At 42.1% G+C, this 17,552-nt stretch overlaps 1 protein-coding gene across 2 annotated transcripts in view; it reads right to left on the bottom strand.

The window, feature by feature from the left end:
* adgrv1 (adhesion G protein-coupled receptor V1) overlaps positions 1–17,552 on the bottom strand; it is a 108,582-nt gene that overhangs the window by 59,458 nt on the left and 31,572 nt on the right. The window contains exons 25-66 of one of the 2 annotated variants that reach the window (XM_071482616.1): positions 17,230–17,423; positions 16,966–17,095; positions 16,593–16,673; positions 15,572–15,711; positions 15,038–15,403; positions 14,672–14,915; positions 14,343–14,558; positions 14,023–14,238; positions 13,677–13,921; positions 13,398–13,579; positions 12,776–13,274; positions 12,360–12,669; positions 12,015–12,224; positions 11,263–11,393; positions 10,936–11,035; positions 10,633–10,812; positions 10,297–10,460; positions 9,966–10,053; positions 9,676–9,699; positions 8,853–8,931; positions 8,618–8,756; positions 8,176–8,317; positions 7,386–7,651; positions 6,994–7,169; positions 6,706–6,833; positions 6,388–6,569; positions 6,078–6,224; positions 5,881–5,961; positions 5,496–5,760; positions 4,693–4,815; positions 4,331–4,553; positions 4,005–4,209; positions 3,732–3,878; positions 3,317–3,572; positions 2,802–3,004; positions 2,060–2,236; positions 1,658–1,840; positions 1,339–1,518; positions 965–1,129; positions 670–790; positions 438–561; positions 161–299 (exon numbers count right to left, since the gene is read on the bottom strand). In XM_071482616.1, coding sequence (XP_071338717.1) covers positions 161–299; positions 438–561; positions 670–790; positions 965–1,129; positions 1,339–1,518; positions 1,658–1,840; positions 2,060–2,236; positions 2,802–3,004; positions 3,317–3,572; positions 3,732–3,878; positions 4,005–4,209; positions 4,331–4,553; positions 4,693–4,815; positions 5,496–5,760; positions 5,881–5,961; positions 6,078–6,224; positions 6,388–6,569; positions 6,706–6,833; positions 6,994–7,169; positions 7,386–7,651; positions 8,176–8,317; positions 8,618–8,756; positions 8,853–8,931; positions 9,676–9,699; positions 9,966–10,053; positions 10,297–10,460; positions 10,633–10,812; positions 10,936–11,035; positions 11,263–11,393; positions 12,015–12,224; positions 12,360–12,669; positions 12,776–13,274; positions 13,398–13,579; positions 13,677–13,921; positions 14,023–14,238; positions 14,343–14,558; positions 14,672–14,915; positions 15,038–15,403; positions 15,572–15,711; positions 16,593–16,673; positions 16,966–17,095; positions 17,230–17,423 — 7,571 coding nt within the window. The remainder of the gene's footprint in view (positions 1–160; positions 300–437; positions 562–669; positions 791–964; positions 1,130–1,338; positions 1,519–1,657; positions 1,841–2,059; positions 2,237–2,801; positions 3,005–3,316; positions 3,573–3,731; positions 3,879–4,004; positions 4,210–4,330; positions 4,554–4,692; positions 4,816–5,495; positions 5,761–5,880; positions 5,962–6,077; positions 6,225–6,387; positions 6,570–6,705; positions 6,834–6,993; positions 7,170–7,385; positions 7,652–8,175; positions 8,318–8,617; positions 8,757–8,852; positions 8,932–9,675; positions 9,700–9,965; positions 10,054–10,296; positions 10,461–10,632; positions 10,813–10,935; positions 11,036–11,262; positions 11,394–12,014; positions 12,225–12,359; positions 12,670–12,775; positions 13,275–13,397; positions 13,580–13,676; positions 13,922–14,022; positions 14,239–14,342; positions 14,559–14,671; positions 14,916–15,037; positions 15,404–15,571; positions 15,712–16,592; positions 16,674–16,965; positions 17,096–17,229; positions 17,424–17,552) is intronic. The other variant, XM_071482617.1, reaches the window with a different exon arrangement.

Here is a 17,552-nt window from a genome sequence, read left to right as displayed (position 1 = left end):
CAATTTTATAGAAAGCACACAGAAATCCACAATTATGATGCATTTTGGTCTGTGTATGAGCATTCTGCATTGCACAGATACCGGCAATATGCTCATTTCAATGAATTCAATTGAATTTCATTTCATTTCAATGGACTCTAAAATCTACATTACTCGGTACCTTTAGAATAATGGTGGCAACAGACTGTCTGTCTCTCATAGTCACGGTACCAGAGATCGCTTCAAACTCTGAAACCACAGCTGGAGTGATATTCCAGTACACCTGAACCTCTCCAAACAAACCTGGCCCTCGCACAAGGCTGGGGAATACACACATAAACAGACAAAAAAATTCTAATTAGAATAAATGGCAGCAGAGAAATTCAAAGCTCTTATCTCTTGTTTCAGGTTACAGTATACAGTATACAGTATACAGTATAATGTCTACAGTATCTCACCTGACCACAGCACTGCCATCGTAATCTCCCTGAGGTTCTCCAATGAGGATGCTCTTGGAGGACTCTGCTATTCCAATAATCCCAAGGGCAGCCTTGTCTGCCCTGATAGTGATGGTGACCATGCCTGCATAGCACATAACAGATCAGAGAAGGTAGGACAGATAGTGAAAAAATTGGGTATTTCTTCAATCAATTAACGCACTGGCCATTTAACTTTTTCATAAATGCTAACCATTTAATGGGTCGATGACAGCACCGCTCTCAGCAGGAAACAGCCGGACAGTGAAATGTTCCTCGCCTTCCAGTACAGAGTCAGTGAGGGTTCTAATCACAAATGTCTTCATAGACTCAGTCTGTAAAGTATGAAAGGCATAGCAGGCTTCATGAAGAAACTTGTAATGCATAAAGATAAAAGATTAAAGAGTGAGTATTGTTGGATGTTATTATTACAAGATGGCTAAATCAGTCAATAAAAACAATAAAATTGTAGCTGGTGGGCCAGCAACACCACCCTTTTCATACTGTACCTCAGTGAAGACAAGAGTTCCATTGAAAGGTGAAAGGTCATCTGTGGCCTGGTCTTCCAGCTGCCACACCAGTGTCACTGCCCCCTCACCTCCAGTACTACGCAACACTGCTAGTGTTGCCACAGCAGCAGGATCATCCACAAACTCTGGCTCACTGACAGTGACCTTAGAGAGGACACAATGGTTCGACATGGACCTTTGTCAGACATGAAATGTTGTGCTTCTAACAAAATCAATGCTGACAGTATGAATTAATTCCAGCCTTTTCTATATGGTATTTAAACAGTAAAAACAGTATATTCTTCATTGTATCATGGGGTCTTATAACTAAGTAGAAAATCATTATTATGATAATAGAGGGATTTCAGATTCACCTCCAGTTCCTGAAATCCAAATCGTCCAAGAGGTGAGTCGTTGGCTGGAATACTGATAGTTACAGAGGTCACTTCTCCAAGTCGAGCACCACCAATCACACGCAGCAAATTCACTCTAAAGGTCTCCAAAGGCTCCACCTGTTCATCATCCACGATGGTGATGGCAATTCCGCCTTCTCTCTAAAAATAAAGGAGAATTAGGGAACACAAGCTAACACCTTGCAAATACTGAACAGTAACCTGTGGACAGCTTTACTTCATGGGTTGATGTGATCTTTAGGGCAGGTTAATTTCAAACCAGGACAATCAATCCATTTACCTGCCCATCTTGAAAGGTGATGTTTCCAGATGTGGGGCTGAAATCGTTAAGATCGGCAGTGACTGGCTGTGCCTCCCAGTAGATGACCAGTCTTCCGGTTGTACCAGCAAGTCGCGCCACTGACAGATAGAGGATGTTGTCTGGTGGTGGTATTTCATATGCCAGCACACTTCCAGGGACATCCTGTACAAGATGTTCAGAGGCACTTTATAATTAGCACTAATTACCACTTCGTAACTTCTGTTTTGAAAACTGCTTTGTAAATAAAGCTTGACTTACTTACTCACTAATTAAGATATAATATTATTATGAGACCAGTGTGTCACTATTGCGTAAGTTGAGAAGTTGAATGTCTGTATGTTCATGTCCCAATCATAGTCACAGAGATAAACCTGTGCTCACCTCAGAGACATTAAACTGCAGAATCCCTCGAGGGTCATCGTTCTCCTGGATGGTGACCTCTGCTACTTCCATACCGAGCCTCTTCACACTGGGCTGCCCTGCTCCAGCTGACCCACTAACTAGCTCCACGCTGGTGATATTCACCAGGAAACTCTCTGCCAGCTCTGGAATCTCATCCTTAGAAAACACATATGTTCATAGAAATGAAATAATAGAAAACATACAAGTATATAGACAGATGCTCTCCATCTATTTTATAGACACATTAAAAAAAAAATTTATAAGATGTGTCTTTAAATTAATTTGGTGCTTACAACTGCAGTTAAAAGTGCACCACGAGCCAACAAATGTTTCTGGTAGGGTGAGAAAGATTTAAGGAGTAATGGTAAGAGATGGTATAGTTTTTTGACGGTTAATGATTATTTCTGTTTGAATTGAAGAGGAGGAAACAAGGAGGGAAAGAAATTGATTTATCCCTTTATTGATGGCCTACACAAGCCATTTAAGGGTTAGTCACGACAAGTGTGGGAGGTGTAAGATGTAGGACAGGAAGACTAAAAGTGTGACTGAGATTATGCAAAAAAACACTGTTATTGCCTTTATCAGAATGGAGATTGATACATTGATGCTTTTTAAGTTTGTATGGCCTAAAATAGCTAAAATTAGTCAAATTCCAAATATATTTTTTCTTTTCCCAAGTAGATTTAATAAACTTCTCCATTACCCATCAGGCCACCCTTACCGGCAGAATTGTGACAGTGACAAGGGCCACAGTAGCACCATTTATCATGATGATGGTGTCGTCTTTGGCGGTATAGTCCTTTCCTGCTGTGGCTTGGTTGGATGGGGGCTGGTACAGGGCTGGCCTGGTCTGGTAATGGATTGCCACCTCACCTGAAGAGCCCTGCTCCCTTACTATGGAGAGAGTCACATTGACTGGAGTCCCTGTGGGGCGGGAGAAATGGGAGTTTACATAAGCCAATGTAAAAAAAACAAAAAAAAAAACATCCCCTGCATGGGCATGCAGGTGAATAAAGAGGGCCAGCTTCCAATACACAGATTTAGACAAATCCTAAATTACTTCACATCCTGGAAATCATGGCAAATCTACCTTACAGTAAATATGTGATTACCGCAATAGCTCCTTAAGAAACGTCACCCCAAAAAAATCAGGTATTTGGTAATTAACTTCTGTGATCCAGTGAAAACCCATTGGTCATTAGTCATTCATTGATTTTATTCCACAGAAATTCTTACTCTGTGGTTCTTGTGTTAGTGTAAATTGGGAGTCCAGATGCCATCCAATCACCCCATAGGGAGAGCCATTTGGCAGGATGATGAGTAAAGCTTGTGCTCGCTGCTTGTCAATGACTGCAGCCTGTTGTAGGTCCTGCAGCCCCACAGTGGTGACATCCATGAGGGTGATAGTGACACTTTCTCTCAGCTCTGGGACACCATCTGCTATTACAGCCAGTGAGATGACGGCCACAGACTGCTCCTCTGAGAACGTTACCTATGAGGGAAAATAAAATTTTAAATTGACTCCTTGCATATGTGATACAACATTAAAATTCTGCCATTGCTTATTTTGGTAAACATTTCATTTTCAAACACGTTATCAATACATACAGTTATATGCCCTTTGTGTGACAGAAGGCCAAGATTTACTCACCACTCCTGAAGTGGGGTAAATGTCTGCCAGACTGCCACTGGCAGCCCAGTGAACAGTCAGTCTGCCAAAAGTCCCTCTTCTCCTCTCCACATTGAGAGAAATTTGATTATTTTGCTCCAACTCCTCTACTTCCATAGATATTGAATTCTGCAAAGATATAATAATGATAAAATATTTCAATATTAAACTGGCTTTTTGTGGTACTTAAAAAATATCCCTGGAAATATTAAAAATATGGTTCTTAACATGATGGACAAATGTTTATCTGCTTACTTGAGCAAAACCAATGACTCCATGGGCATCATCGTTGGTTGGGACAATTACAGTCACCTGACCACCAAATCCAATCTCAGCCCCGCCTTTCGGATTCTTCAGGCTGACATGGAAATACTCCTGTATCTCAGGGATGTCATCATCAATAATGTTCACCGCTATTTCTAGCTCGCTGTCACCTGGTGCAAAGTGCAACTCCCCAAAACTGAATATGAGAAAATAAAGAAAAACACATACAACATTATTTAACTTTCATTGTATCTTATATCCTCTAGAGTAGGATTTGCTTTCAGAACAAATGACTATGACTTAAATAACTTGGGTACCTGGGTATGAAGTCAGACTGATTGGAGACAGAAACAAATTCATAAACAGTGGAGCTATTCTCCTCAGTGGAAGCCAAGAGAGTCTTGGTGGCGTTGATTGATGGGACAATAAGAGAGAGGAAGCTAATGGCTGGAGGCGCCCTCAGGATCATGGCAAACAGGTTAACATCAGACCTCCAGGAGTACAGTGATGAGCCATTTCTTCCAGCTAGGAGGGCATAAGCTATGAGGAAGAAAAGAGATTTCATTGATTTTAGCATGGTGTCTGGTCATCTGATTTTAATAGTACAGCTAAAAAACACAACTAGATAAAACTGACAACAGATATCTTTACAAGCAAAGCAGTTGACATTTATGCTTACTGATCCCAGATGGAGCAGTGAATGAGTGAATGGATGTAAGGCCTGGGTGAGGGATGGACTGATACAGCTGTGGTGAAGGCTGCCCTGACCTCCACTGTAACACCTCACAGGATGGAGAGAGACCTGGAGAAAGATACAGGCACACAAAACACACACCGACTTAACTTCTTTCATGCTAGAATAGCATGTTTATGCAAAGTAAGGACTGGTCTGACTGACACACCCAAGACTGACAAATTACAACCTCTGAGTCCATCTGTGGCTCTGCTCTGCTCCACGCTGAAGCCTTTCCCATAACCCACAACAGGTCTGAACTAAGAAAACTCACCACTTTTGCAGACTCAGAGAGATTATGTCTCATCAAAATACACAGAGCATGGTATAAATATATGATCGGTCCACATTGTGAATTTTCTCATCTTAGGTTAGACAACAGAACAAGGCTGTTTTTTCTGTAACAGACACATAGTTTCTTTGTGCCTTCTAAATTATGATTCACTGACTTCTTCCCACTATGCTAACCAACATCTAACCACCGTACAATCCTCTAGAAAGTACCCTGTGCAACGCAACCATCCTCTTACCATAGTGTTGACAAAGCTCACCTGACTCTCATTGAAGGACATTTTTAAAAAATATAATCTCTGCACCACAGAAAAATAAGATAGAACCTCTTTAATTCACTAGTTTTGCTTGACACATCAGCTCACATATTTCCAAATACAACAAGATTGACAGTAGTTATTGAAATAAACATAACAGCATTCATTAATGTTATGTGAGGTCAGGGCAAGATGGGTCACCTTCAACAGCAACCAACAGTAGAGTGTCCTCTGCTCTTGTGTTGATTGTCTCCACTTGACTGGCTCTGCCGGTGAGAGGGAGAGGCTGTGGATTCTGAAACCTTCCACTGGTCCATTGAAACAGGAGACAACTGACAGTCTGTCTGTCTATGCACACGACCAGGTAGGAAACAGCTGCATGAGTGAATGGAGTCACACTAAGGATGTCCTGTTCGAAGTCGAGAGTCTGGAGGAGGGTGAATGAGCCTCCACTCCAAACAAAAATCTGTAGCAGGAAGCATACAAAGTAATAAAACTTGAGTTCAGTCTTTACCTGTTTTTAATTATCTTGATATAACTGAAAACAATTGAAGATCTCTCTAAACAGTGGAAGAGTCGGCCTCACCTGGCTTGATACTATTAGATAATCTCTGCCTTCAGTGGAGAAGTGTTTCACATCCAGAGCCTCAACACCTAATGTTTGTTCCTAAAGAAATCAGATTTCCTCAAATCATGTGAAAATAAAACGTGTGATGACACAGTGCTAAAGTAATGAACAAAAATCTGATAGTAACATTGTACCATGATTGTTTTTATGCATACCAGTGTGACATTGAGGTCCTTCTGCAGTTTGAAGATGCTGAGGTTGGCAGCAGGGGAGAAAGGAGGACCACTATGTGTAATGGCTACGTAGGTAGAACCGTTCACTGCAAACCCAACACAAGAGCTTGGGTCCTGTATCCTAACAGACTGTAATGGCCAAAAGACAGGGAGATTTTAATGCTAAAAATGTAATTTACAGTATTTACACTGCTAATCCAAATCCCACTGGTTTTGACTCTCAAGCACACTGTATGTGTTAATAGTAGGAATATCATGTGCTGGTTGAGGGACAATGTTGTTGTTGCCCTACCTCTAATGGCACGAATATACCCTGCCATCGATACAGAGTGGCCAAGGTGTGGGAGGATCCAACAATGGGCCTCCTGTCCAGCCTCATAGCCAGGAAGGAAAGCCCTTCAGGAAGGGAGCACCAAGCAGCGGTGGGGCTGTCCTCAAAGCTCTGGTAAACAGCCATCACTGAGAGGTGACCCGCTAGAGGAAATAAGGAAAAAACATTCTATTTGCATTACTTATTGGAAAGAAAGCGGGATTAAAGAAGAAAAGAGGGGAGTTTATGAGCATTCAGGAGGTTGGGGTGACTTTGAATTAAAATATTTATTGGTCTCACCAGAGGCAACAGCTGTATCAGACTGTGTTTCCCATTCCACACTGACAGCTGACTCCAGACCATTACTGCGAGACACAGTGAGGAAGACTGTTCTGCCACCTTCATTAGCAACCACTTCTGTGTTAGTTCTGTACAGAAAATACACAATAAACAATAAGACTACATAAATATGTTTTTGCACAAGTATGTTTGCGTGCAGATTTGTGTATTTGTATTTTCACACCATCACATACAAATGACATTAAACATAAATGAATATGACATTTGAAGTTTCAGCTGTATTGCGACCTGTTGAGTGTGGGTCCAATGCGGAACAAGCCAGATGGAGCCAAGTTCTCTAGGACAGTGATGAAGGTTTGGAGTTGGTCACCCAGCCGTGCACCTCCTGTTGGGTTAGACAGGGTCACGGTGAAGGTTTCATTCACTTCAGGCTCAGCATCCAGTACTGCCCAGATCTCCAGCATCTGAAAGAAAACAGATGAAACTAAACGACTGCTGATAAATCACAATATATATGCTGTTTCAAACACAAAAAACCTTTTAATATTAATATTTGAAATAAGTAAATACTGACGGTATTGACGGTACTGAATGGTACTGTGGTCTCTACAGTACCATTTCTCAATGTATTCTTATGTATGTGTTAAATGCTTTAGCCAGCAAAATCTGTTTTTCCTCACCTTAAATCTAACTCCATCCTCCAGTACCACAAACCCATGTGATGGCATCAAATCGTCCTCTGCTAGGCTGCCGTTGGTATCAGTGATGGTAAACTGAACAGTTACGGTGCCAAATGTGCCTTCCTCTGGGTTCCGAACCACGTACAAGGTGGCCACACTCTCACTCAGCCCTGACACAGATGTGGGCTCTCTTAACAAGAAATGCTCACTAGTGTTGAAGGAAATGACACCATGTCCATCGTCACTGGCCAGGATTTTCACGGTTGCTACAAGAGTAGAGAAAGTTGTAGTTTAGTCAGATAAAATCAGAGTTGTGTACAGTATGAGCAGATGAGAATAAATCTGCTTCATGCTTATGAACAAAACATAATTCATAATACTAATGTTGCTGCAATAAGTGTAATGGCACGGGACGAGAATTCTTATGGTCTCTACCAACATAGTACATTTATATAGAACAGGGATGCAACTGTTCACTGTCACTATGTTTGAGGTTTCCCGATATAGGATTTTAAAAGTCCTACAAGTGAAAAAAAATCTGGCAGCCAATTAGAAACAAGTGTTTTCTGTGACCATGGTATAAGACCTCTTTTTTTCTCATATTTTGTTAACTTATTAAACTCCTAACCCTCTTAACTCAAAGCTCTACGAAGTCTTTACCATGAATTGCACATTTTGTATTGCACATTTTAACTGAATGTGCACTGGAAGCTTATGTTCCACTACCTTATGCAGTTTGACTCAGAAATTTCAGAAACTCTATAGTATGCTATTCTGCCCTTATTTCTACCTGTGGTATTGGTGCCCAGCTCCAGTCCAGGGGAAGGCTCAGCCAGGATGAGCTGAAATCTCTCAGCTCCCTCTGGAATGGCATCATCAATGATCTGCACTTCAACAAACTTATGCCTTTCGCCATCAACAAAATGGAGCATCTGGGTAGATAGAGGGGTTGTCAGCTTTAAAACGTGATGCTGTTACATGTCTGAGAGGACTCAGTTATTCAAGTAGTGTTATATCAAGTGGGGCTACATCAAGGGCAGCTGGATTTTCTTTAGATTCTTGGAGAGCCTTTAGTGCAACCTTTAAGATGAGAGGCAAAATGTCTTCAAGAATCTAAAGCAAGTCCAGCAGCTCTTGACTTAGCCCTTAGGGATATTCATGAAGGTAAAGGTGTAATGTGAGGTGCTGTTTATGTCATGTCTTGGTCAATGAATTTGTGTGTAATATCTGACCGTTTCACTGGTATTGTAGTCCAGTCCCTGTTGAGCTTCCAGATTCTGAGCATAGAACAAGAGAGAGACATTTCCATATGACCCCTTGTTCCTAAAGGCCACTAGAGTCAGTGCCCCAATTGACTCGTTCACTTCAAACCTGGAAAGGAGAATATATTTGGCTAAGAAAAGCTTTTTCACTAGAGCATGTGCAAATCATCATAAGAAATGTATTATTTATGGATGTTTTTCTTACATGGTGTTTGTCCATTCAATGACTCCTCTAATTCCATCATTAGCAGTAATGCTGACCTCTGCCACCAAACCCTGGGTGTCTGGGTAGAGGACAACATACAAAAGGAAACATATGAAGACTCTCAAATGTTTATAATAACTGTAGTAAAAAGTTTAGTATCAGCGTCAGCACTGACCTCAGGGCTTTAACTACAGTGCAAGCACCAACAGCAAGCTGTGCAAGAGGAAACTGTAGGGGATCTAACTTCTGTCATGGTACGTTTGAGCGAGGGATTACAGCTAAGAAGCGTCTACTGTAAGTGGCTTGGGAGGCTGAGCAGCCAAGTCTTTGGGTGGACTGATTTACGACCCCCCTGAATAGTCCTCTCCCATTGACTGTATAGCCAAGACACTGGGAGGCCAGCTATGGGTTTAGTTTGGCTTTCTCTCTCCTCACCACACAGTGCTACTCTGCTCCCATCAAATCCCCAGGCTTCCTCAATCATGGAAAGCATCAGTCTCACTGTCCAAGCCACATAATGACTGCTGCCAAAAGAGCAGCTGTGTGTTTACTGTGTCTCCAGGCAGAAGGCCGATAGTATTCTGGGAGCCTCCAAGTACTGTTCTGCTTGTAGTATTCTGTCTACTCATCACTTTCTAAAGTTACTCATTCATAAATTGGACAGTGGTTTGGGTTATGTAAAAGCAGAAGTAGTAACTAACAAGCTCTTCTATTTTGAAAGTCAACTGCAATGTTGTAGTTTGATGTAGCATACAGGAATTTTGTACTTCAAACTACATGACAATTTAGGCAAAAAATGTAAACATATGGATGTTTATTTTACCTGGCAACGTGCAATACACAACCTCTACTCATCAAACAAGAAAAAGGTGAGAAATTGTAGAAAGAAAAGAAAGAAAGTGGTTTCATCATTTAGGTGTAATATCAGTTACAAACTACAAAAATGCAAAAATACATCGGAAATAGCCAAACAAATGGAGAGAAACAATGACAGAGAGCAGCTAAGAATTTTACCTGTACTGTGACACTGTAATGATGGCCAAAGATAAAGATAAAGAAATTCAGCAACAACTGTAGTGCAGATCAGCTCTAAGCTGTTAAATTGCTCCTTACCTAGCTGGGGAACAGTGGCAAGGGTCGTGATGAGTACTGCTGATGTTATGTTGACAAGGAAGAACTCCTGCAACTCTGGAATATCATCCTTATAAAAGAAATGGAAATAAAAAGGTATAAATTATACATCTAAACAACAATACAACAATACAAATATTGCACCTCCACAAATGATGCAGATACACCTTTTAGCAACAAGAAAGAAGTAAAAAATAAATAAATGAAGCACAGTAGATAAAGCATACCATGATCGTGTGTCAATAACCAATCGTCAAGTTTTAAGTTTGATAAACAGACAGACGAAAGACAAGAAGAGAGCCACGGTCTTTACCTCTAGTATGGTGACAGGGATGCCAACAGAAGTCTGTCCATCTTGAAGGATTACAGATCCAGTACCAGAAATGAAGTCTTGTCCTGGATCCGCGAGAGCACCCTCCACCTGGGACATGTCTTGTAGAGAACCTCTTATAACCTCATAGGTGATATTTACTGCCCCTGTACCCAAATATTTAGGTATAATATCAGGTATAAAGGAAAGAATTACAATGCATATATGCTTAACCAACTTATCAAAATAGTGTTCGGCACTTAACAAAAGGAATGAATAAATCAACAGGGAACTGATTAATTTAGTACACATTTTTGTGTTCGTACTTGTCCCACTGACCTGAGGCTCCAAACTCTCTATTGACATAGATGTTTATAGTTCTGTCCTGTTCCTCTGTGGTCACCCTAAGGGATGATGGGGCAATGGTCAGCAGCCCATAGGGCTCATCGCTGGTATCCACAGTAAGCACTGCGTCCCTGCCCTGAACATCCAGGGCAGCATGGCCTGTTACCTCAACACCTGTGTGAAAGTCAGGGGAATGTTAATCTGGGTAAGAACTCTGACCAGGGTTATTTTGAGGTATTTGAAGGTTCCTTGCAAAGGTCTCATGCTTTGCCACAAAGATAAAAGCAGATGCATTACCAAATGTTTGTATGTTGGACAAGGAAACTTTGTATTCATCTTTGTCTTCTGGTGTGGCATCATCAAGAAGTTTCAGGACTATGGTGTCATTTAGTTCTCTCTGTAGGAGACACACCCAAAATACCTAATTAGTGGTGGAGATACCAAATTATAGCTGTAACATTTAAATTGAATCATTTTATAAGTCCTTGGCACCTTCAATGACGCACAGAGAAAAATAACAATAGCAATATCCCGTTCCGAAGTTCACATCGCCATACTGTGCAATCACCGTGTTTAATTATAATCCCACAATTTACTGTTCAGTGATCCCCAGCTAGTATTTACCTCTGTAAAGAAAAGTGTCCCTGAGGTTTGGGTGAAGGTCCGGTGTACAAGGGGCCCATGTACAGTCCAGTCCACAGTGACATTACCCAGACCTGGAGCCGTTCTCAACACTAATAAGGACATTGTCTCACCTGTAACAGGAAATACAATATAGTCAGCCCTAGCACTTAATACAGAGGCAAGAGTAATGTTTGCCCTATTTCTTGATTCAAATCATGTAAATCTTATGCTGTGATGGAATCAAAAGATGATGTTGTGGTACATAAGCCCCAACTAAGATTTAAATCAGTCTGAAATTTAACATTTGGCCATCAAAATCTGCAGATAACCACTGTCTGAGTTCAAATATAAGTTTGTAAAGTTGGGCACATTTATTGACTTCTAATGTGAACTGCCTCATTCATACTTTAGATGCCAGTAGAGGAAAGTCAGGGTCTCTAATTGTAAGGATTCAACTCAGGGAGACTTCAACGGCTCATGAATAAATAATTTCAAGATAATGACAGACAAGCACAGGGCCCACCTGTTGCTGCATGCTGCTATTACTATGAGTGTATTCCCTTATGCTTGCACTCATTCATAATTAGGACACATTTCTAGTGACATGGACAGTGGAAAGGTTTTGTAATGTGAAGTATGGGGTGATAATGTGTTTAAAATAAGACTGAAAAGACTGAGACATATCCTGGACGATGCATAATATAAACTGAATTTCCAAAAACATTCACAAATTATCAAAAATAGTTACCCACCCTCTCTGGCGATGACGGAACGTGAGGCTGGATGGAATCCTACTATCCCCGCCACATTATCATTAGCCAGTATCACTATGGTCACAGTGTCAGAGCTGGGCAGGATTCGACTTCCTCCCTCTGTGTTAACTAAACCGATCATGAGGCTCTCGTTGTCCTCTGGCTCAATATCATCTCTGATTACTATCTCTACTGTCTTCTTCAGATCACCTGCAGGCAGAGAGGAAAAAGTACCCACTATTACAAAAATGAAAGCAAGCACCTAGGTATCATTCAGAGAAGATGCTGGTTTTTACATGGTTATACAGCTACATACTATTACCAATCAGTGAGTGATCCACATACCATCAAAGACCAGACTCCCTCGAGTCCCAGTGAAGTCAGCATCTGGTGTGGCCTGTCCGCCAACAAACCTCCACTCCACTGTGACAGTGCCCAGATTCCCTCCTCTTCTCTCTATAACCAGGGGTACCACTAACGCAGGCTCTTCCCGAACCTCTAGATAGAGCCCCTCATTAGTGGCGTTGGGACTGAGGGTGTATATCAAAAATACGCCAAATGCATCTCCATTCATCCCTATGGTCACCAGAGCTTTGTCTGGCTGGCCAATCGAAGGCAGGTTCTTCTGTGCCACAGTCAGATTAATCAGCCCTACCTTCAAACAATACATGGTAAAACATTATTTGCTATACACTTTGCCACAAGCAATGTTGCACCATAAATAACACAGTGCAGTACATATATATATGATTGGGTTTTACCTTTAAGATCTGTATGGAGAAGCTCTCATCCATTTCAGGGAATTTATCTGTCAAGATTGGGACTGTGAGGTTGGCGACCCCTGACCCGTCTTCCATGAATGCACTTTGAGCTGTTACAGGGGTGTAATCACTCCCTGCCACAGCCTTTGAGCTGAACAGGACAGCAGCTGCAGTGACGTTTTTTGAGTAAGTCAAAACCTGAGATTTAGAGGTCAGCTGGTCAGCCCCCGAAGTCACCCAAGTGCAGGATGGTGGGACCACCCCTGATGACAGAGAGAAGGCCTGACAGGCCAGCTCTCTCAGACATGCAGCAGCACATGCAGCCAAGGGATCTCTCTGACCCGTGACATTAACTGTCCTAATGGGGGTAGTGGATGGAACGCCAGGTTTTGGGAGGTCATAGTACATCGGCAGGTTCTGGCCATCAGCCTGAGCCAAGCCAACAATGTCAATCTCAGAGGTGCTGTATACAATCTCCAAGCGACCAAAGTGACCGCCTCTGGAATAAAGGCGATGGGTATGATAGAGAAAAGACAGTGAACAGGAAAAGGGGGGTTAATGTGAGTAGGAGTAAACAAACAAACAAAACATTATTCCAGATAAAAACAATAATTAAAAGTACCTCCTGCGAACAGTAATATTGGCTCTATAAACGCCCTCCAGTGGCTCCTGAATGCGGTAAACAGACTGCTCAAAGTAGACTGTCCCATATGGGTTGTCATTAGCAGGCACTATTATGTCAACGGATGTATCGGATCCAAGGTTTCCTCCATTACTGGCACCAGTGAGCTCCACCTTAATTATCTTTAAAAGACACATGTAAATAAAATTATGTAACATATTTCAAACAAGTATCATTTTACATAGTTCACAATGGCATTTTCATTGTCAGCTTTTTTACCTCAGTGATTTCAGGTACATCATCAGCTAAAATCTCAACTCGGAGCATCTTCATGGTCTCTCCAGGAACAAATGTAACCTCTCCCGATGTGGGTCTGATGTCTCCCACTGCTAATTTACCGTCGACAGTGGCCTGCCATTGGACCACCACTGTGCCAATAGAACCAGCATTACGCACAATTGGCAATGTGACCTCAATGGAGTTAGATCCTGGTTCCTCTATGGTAATTGGAACAGCCTGGAATACTAGGTTGAAATAAAATCAAATGAAGAGCTTGGTTAACAATGAGCAATAGGACAAAATAAGATGCAAGAACTGAAATATATCCTTGATAATGCCTACTAACCAAAGGCACCAAAAGGGTCATCAGAAGGCAGTATGGTGATGATGGCACGTGTGAGCTCCCCCAGGAGAGCTCCTCCGGTGGTCTGGTTGATCAGCTCGATGAGAAAAGTCTCCTCCAGCTCAGGGACCACATCATTGATGACATAGATGGGTACAGACTTACTGGACTCCCCCTCTAAGAGGACCACATCACTGGAAGCTACACTGTAGTCTTCACCTATAGGATTACACACATGCACACGCACATGGACTTGTCTGCTCACAAACAAATCAAGTTATATGGTGTAATATTCAAATCTGTACGACATGGCCAACACTTACTGACTCTGGCGGTCAAAGGCACTGCTCTGAACTTGACAGATACGTCAGCAAAAATCCCCCCAACACGTGTGACATTTATAATGGGCCCAACATAGTGCTCAGCTACACTGACAGCAGAAGCTGACAGCTGGAGGATTCCAAAAGCATCGTCACTGGCCTCGACTATCACCTGGGCTACAGTGTCAGTCTTGGGGCCCAGAGAGGGGGAATTGGAAACTGGAAGGAACAGATTATCATCAGTTTAGTATGGTATGGTTGAAGCATCATTATATATTAAATGATTTTTTTCATGTAAGATTTCCCACTCAGTGGGAGTGTCAGTGTCTTACTGAGCCTCTCCTGCTCTCCTTTGATGAGTTGAACACTGATCAACTTCACAAACACTGCTTCATCTCTTTCTGGATCTTCATCATCCAGGACTCGGAGGGTGATGTTTGCTTCACTCTGATTGGCCAAGAAAACAACTGAATCCTGAAGGGGAACAAAATCCCTCCCTTCAGTGGCTCGCCCAACCCCTTGGGTCCTGAAAGGCTCTGGATCAGCCTCATTTAGTGTCTCATATGTGACTCGCACCTGGACAAATTAAAATTGGAAAATATCACATCAGTTCAGGCATCTAGATTATTTATGTGATCTTAAGTGGTTTTGATTTCTATACTTTGAAAAGTTTCTAACTCTTCTACAGTGGGACACACCTGACCCATCAGGCCTCTCTGTCGCATGATGGTGAGGGAGACAGTTGAGTCACTTTCAGGAAGTCGGACAGACCTTGTCATATTAGCAAATACAAAAACGCCATAGGGATCATCGCTGGCGAGCACAGTCAGAGTAGCAGATGTCTCGATACCCAGGCGACCATGGGAGACATTAATCAAGGACACTTTGAAACTCTTGTCCAACTCAGGGATATCATCCTGACCCACATTGATGATTATGTTCTCTGATCTTTGACCAACACCAAAGGTGATGTTCCCAAACCTGCCAAGGAGCTCCTCCTCAGAGCTGGGGTCAGCCTCCCAGTAAACTGTTACATTTGAGAGGTCACCAAAGGACCGATCCACCTGGAAGAGAGCAAAAGAAAACAGCATGATGATGAACAATATTGGCCATACATGATTTCTAAGAGCAGTATGAACATCTTCACTTGCTAATGCAAAAACAAAGAAACATCTATCTCCTTGAGCCTCCAATGGGCATAGCTTAATTTTTAAACTGTGTATCACACTGACCTGCAGGACCACAGAGCTGCGTCCATCCTCAGGTTCTGTCCCGTTTACATACAGCGATTCAGGACTAAACTGAAAAACTCCATGGGCATCATCTGAAGCAGCGATGGTCACTGTGATGCGGGATGCAACTCCCAAGCTGGCTACACACAAGATACCAGACATGTAACTTTTTAGTGATGCATTTAGTTGTATTTTTAAGAGTATCATTTCAGAGTAAATGAGAAATACCCAAGCTGAGAGCAGAGGGAATGGAAATGTGACCATTGTTTAATCATTCAAGCCAGTGCCTTTGATAGGATTAGCCCAATAACAATACACACCTTCTTTCCACTAAATAAAGTGATGTTAGACTGAAATGACAAGACTGAAATGGCAGTTTCAAACAGTGTGTGGAGGTTATTTTAGAAGAAGCGACAGCAGCCCAAACAAAACACTGGGGCCTGTGACACTTGATGTCAGCCCCACTACTGTGAAAGGCTATTTGCTTTTCCCACATCCCTCTCCTAGGGTACTTCTCACAGGGGTCATAGTGCAATGTAAATACCACACACAATTAAACACTACATGCATGCACACCCACACACCTCCAGCTGTGTGCTTGTTTATATGCTCTAAAGACAGAGCTGAAAGTTATTAAGTGATCAATTGTTTAGGATGATTTGTACTATGTCTAAGAAAATTCATATCTGAATTAGATCAACAGCCCTCTTCACCCAGGAATTTCAGTAATATAGGTTTCAGAGGAGAGCTTCCTAGCTTTTATGTGCCAAACCTTGATGACACGGTTATGTCAAACCAGCCAAAAAAAATGTACTTGCAATTTTGGGGGACAGAAAATGCAGAGAAGATATTAAAAATCATATCAAAATATTGCTTATCAGCAGCAGCAACATGTCATTTTATGCCTAATAGAACTTGACTTTGAGATATGCATCCTTAGGGAGTGAGAAATTATGTCAGTCGGGGGTTGAAGAAATGGAGATAAGAAGCAGTTTGGGGAGTAAGGGAGGGGGCTACTTACCATGATGGTGATAGGATGGAATGAGGAAGTCAGAGTCACTCTCCCCACTACCACTTCCTTCACTATGCAGAAACTGATCCACTGATGGATCACACACGAGGGTCAAACAAGAGTCACACCAGGATAGAATCACACCAGAGAAGCAGCGATTGAAGGGCAAATGGGAGGGAGGGTAGGCAGGTAGCAGGAATGTGTGGGTAAGCACACAGGAACACAGCACACAGAACACAAAAACACAGTAGGGTAGAATACAGGGTCAGTTCAGCTCTAATTAAGATCGGTGAAGACAGGTTTCTAATTGAAATTAACTGAATTAAAAAAACTAATGAAAAAAGAATCTTGATTTTTACTGTCATGATTTCAAATTTCTCACCTCCTCCATCAGCATTGAAGAGCTCAACTCTAAAAATCTTGTCCAGCTCAGGGACAGAATTGTCTATGATGGTCACAGTGATGAACTTTAACCTCTCCCCTGGAAGAAAGTCCAGCATGCCATCTGAGTCCTGTTGGTGGAATATAGAGAAAGAGGAAACTAGGGAAACAGGCAAAACATATTTTTTAGATCTGCTTATTAGTTTATTGATACATCATCAGTGTGTATGCATGAATAAGATCAAAGATTCTAGTGGAAACTAACCTCATAGTCTTCAGGGCTGGATGCTGTGAAGGGGGTTGTCCTGTATCCCACCATAACCCTTCCCAAAAGGCCTTGGGCCCTGGCCACCGGCAGACGGATTTGTCCATCTTCCTCGTTAATTGTGATGTGGGCAGGTTCTAACGCTGGAGAAATCAACCCCTCTCCTGGAGGGCTGGGCTGAAACTGCAGCAGGCCTGGGTCAGGGAAGAGTGTGTGTATGTGCGTGTTCGTGTGTTATAGTGATGGTTAGAAGAAAGGAGAATTTAATGAGAATGTAATGAGAGAACAGGTGTGATTGAAGTAGGACGATGAGTGGGAGAAGA

Source organism: Trachinotus anak, unplaced genomic scaffold (genome assembly GCF_046630095.1).
Source record: "Trachinotus anak isolate AG129_WGS33_773 ecotype Australia unplaced genomic scaffold, CSIRO_AGI_Tana_v1 ptg000008l, whole genome shotgun sequence".
NCBI classification, from domain to species: domain Eukaryota; kingdom Metazoa; phylum Chordata; class Actinopteri; order Carangiformes; family Carangidae; genus Trachinotus; species Trachinotus anak.
This window is presented reverse-complemented; position numbering and strand designations above follow the sequence as displayed.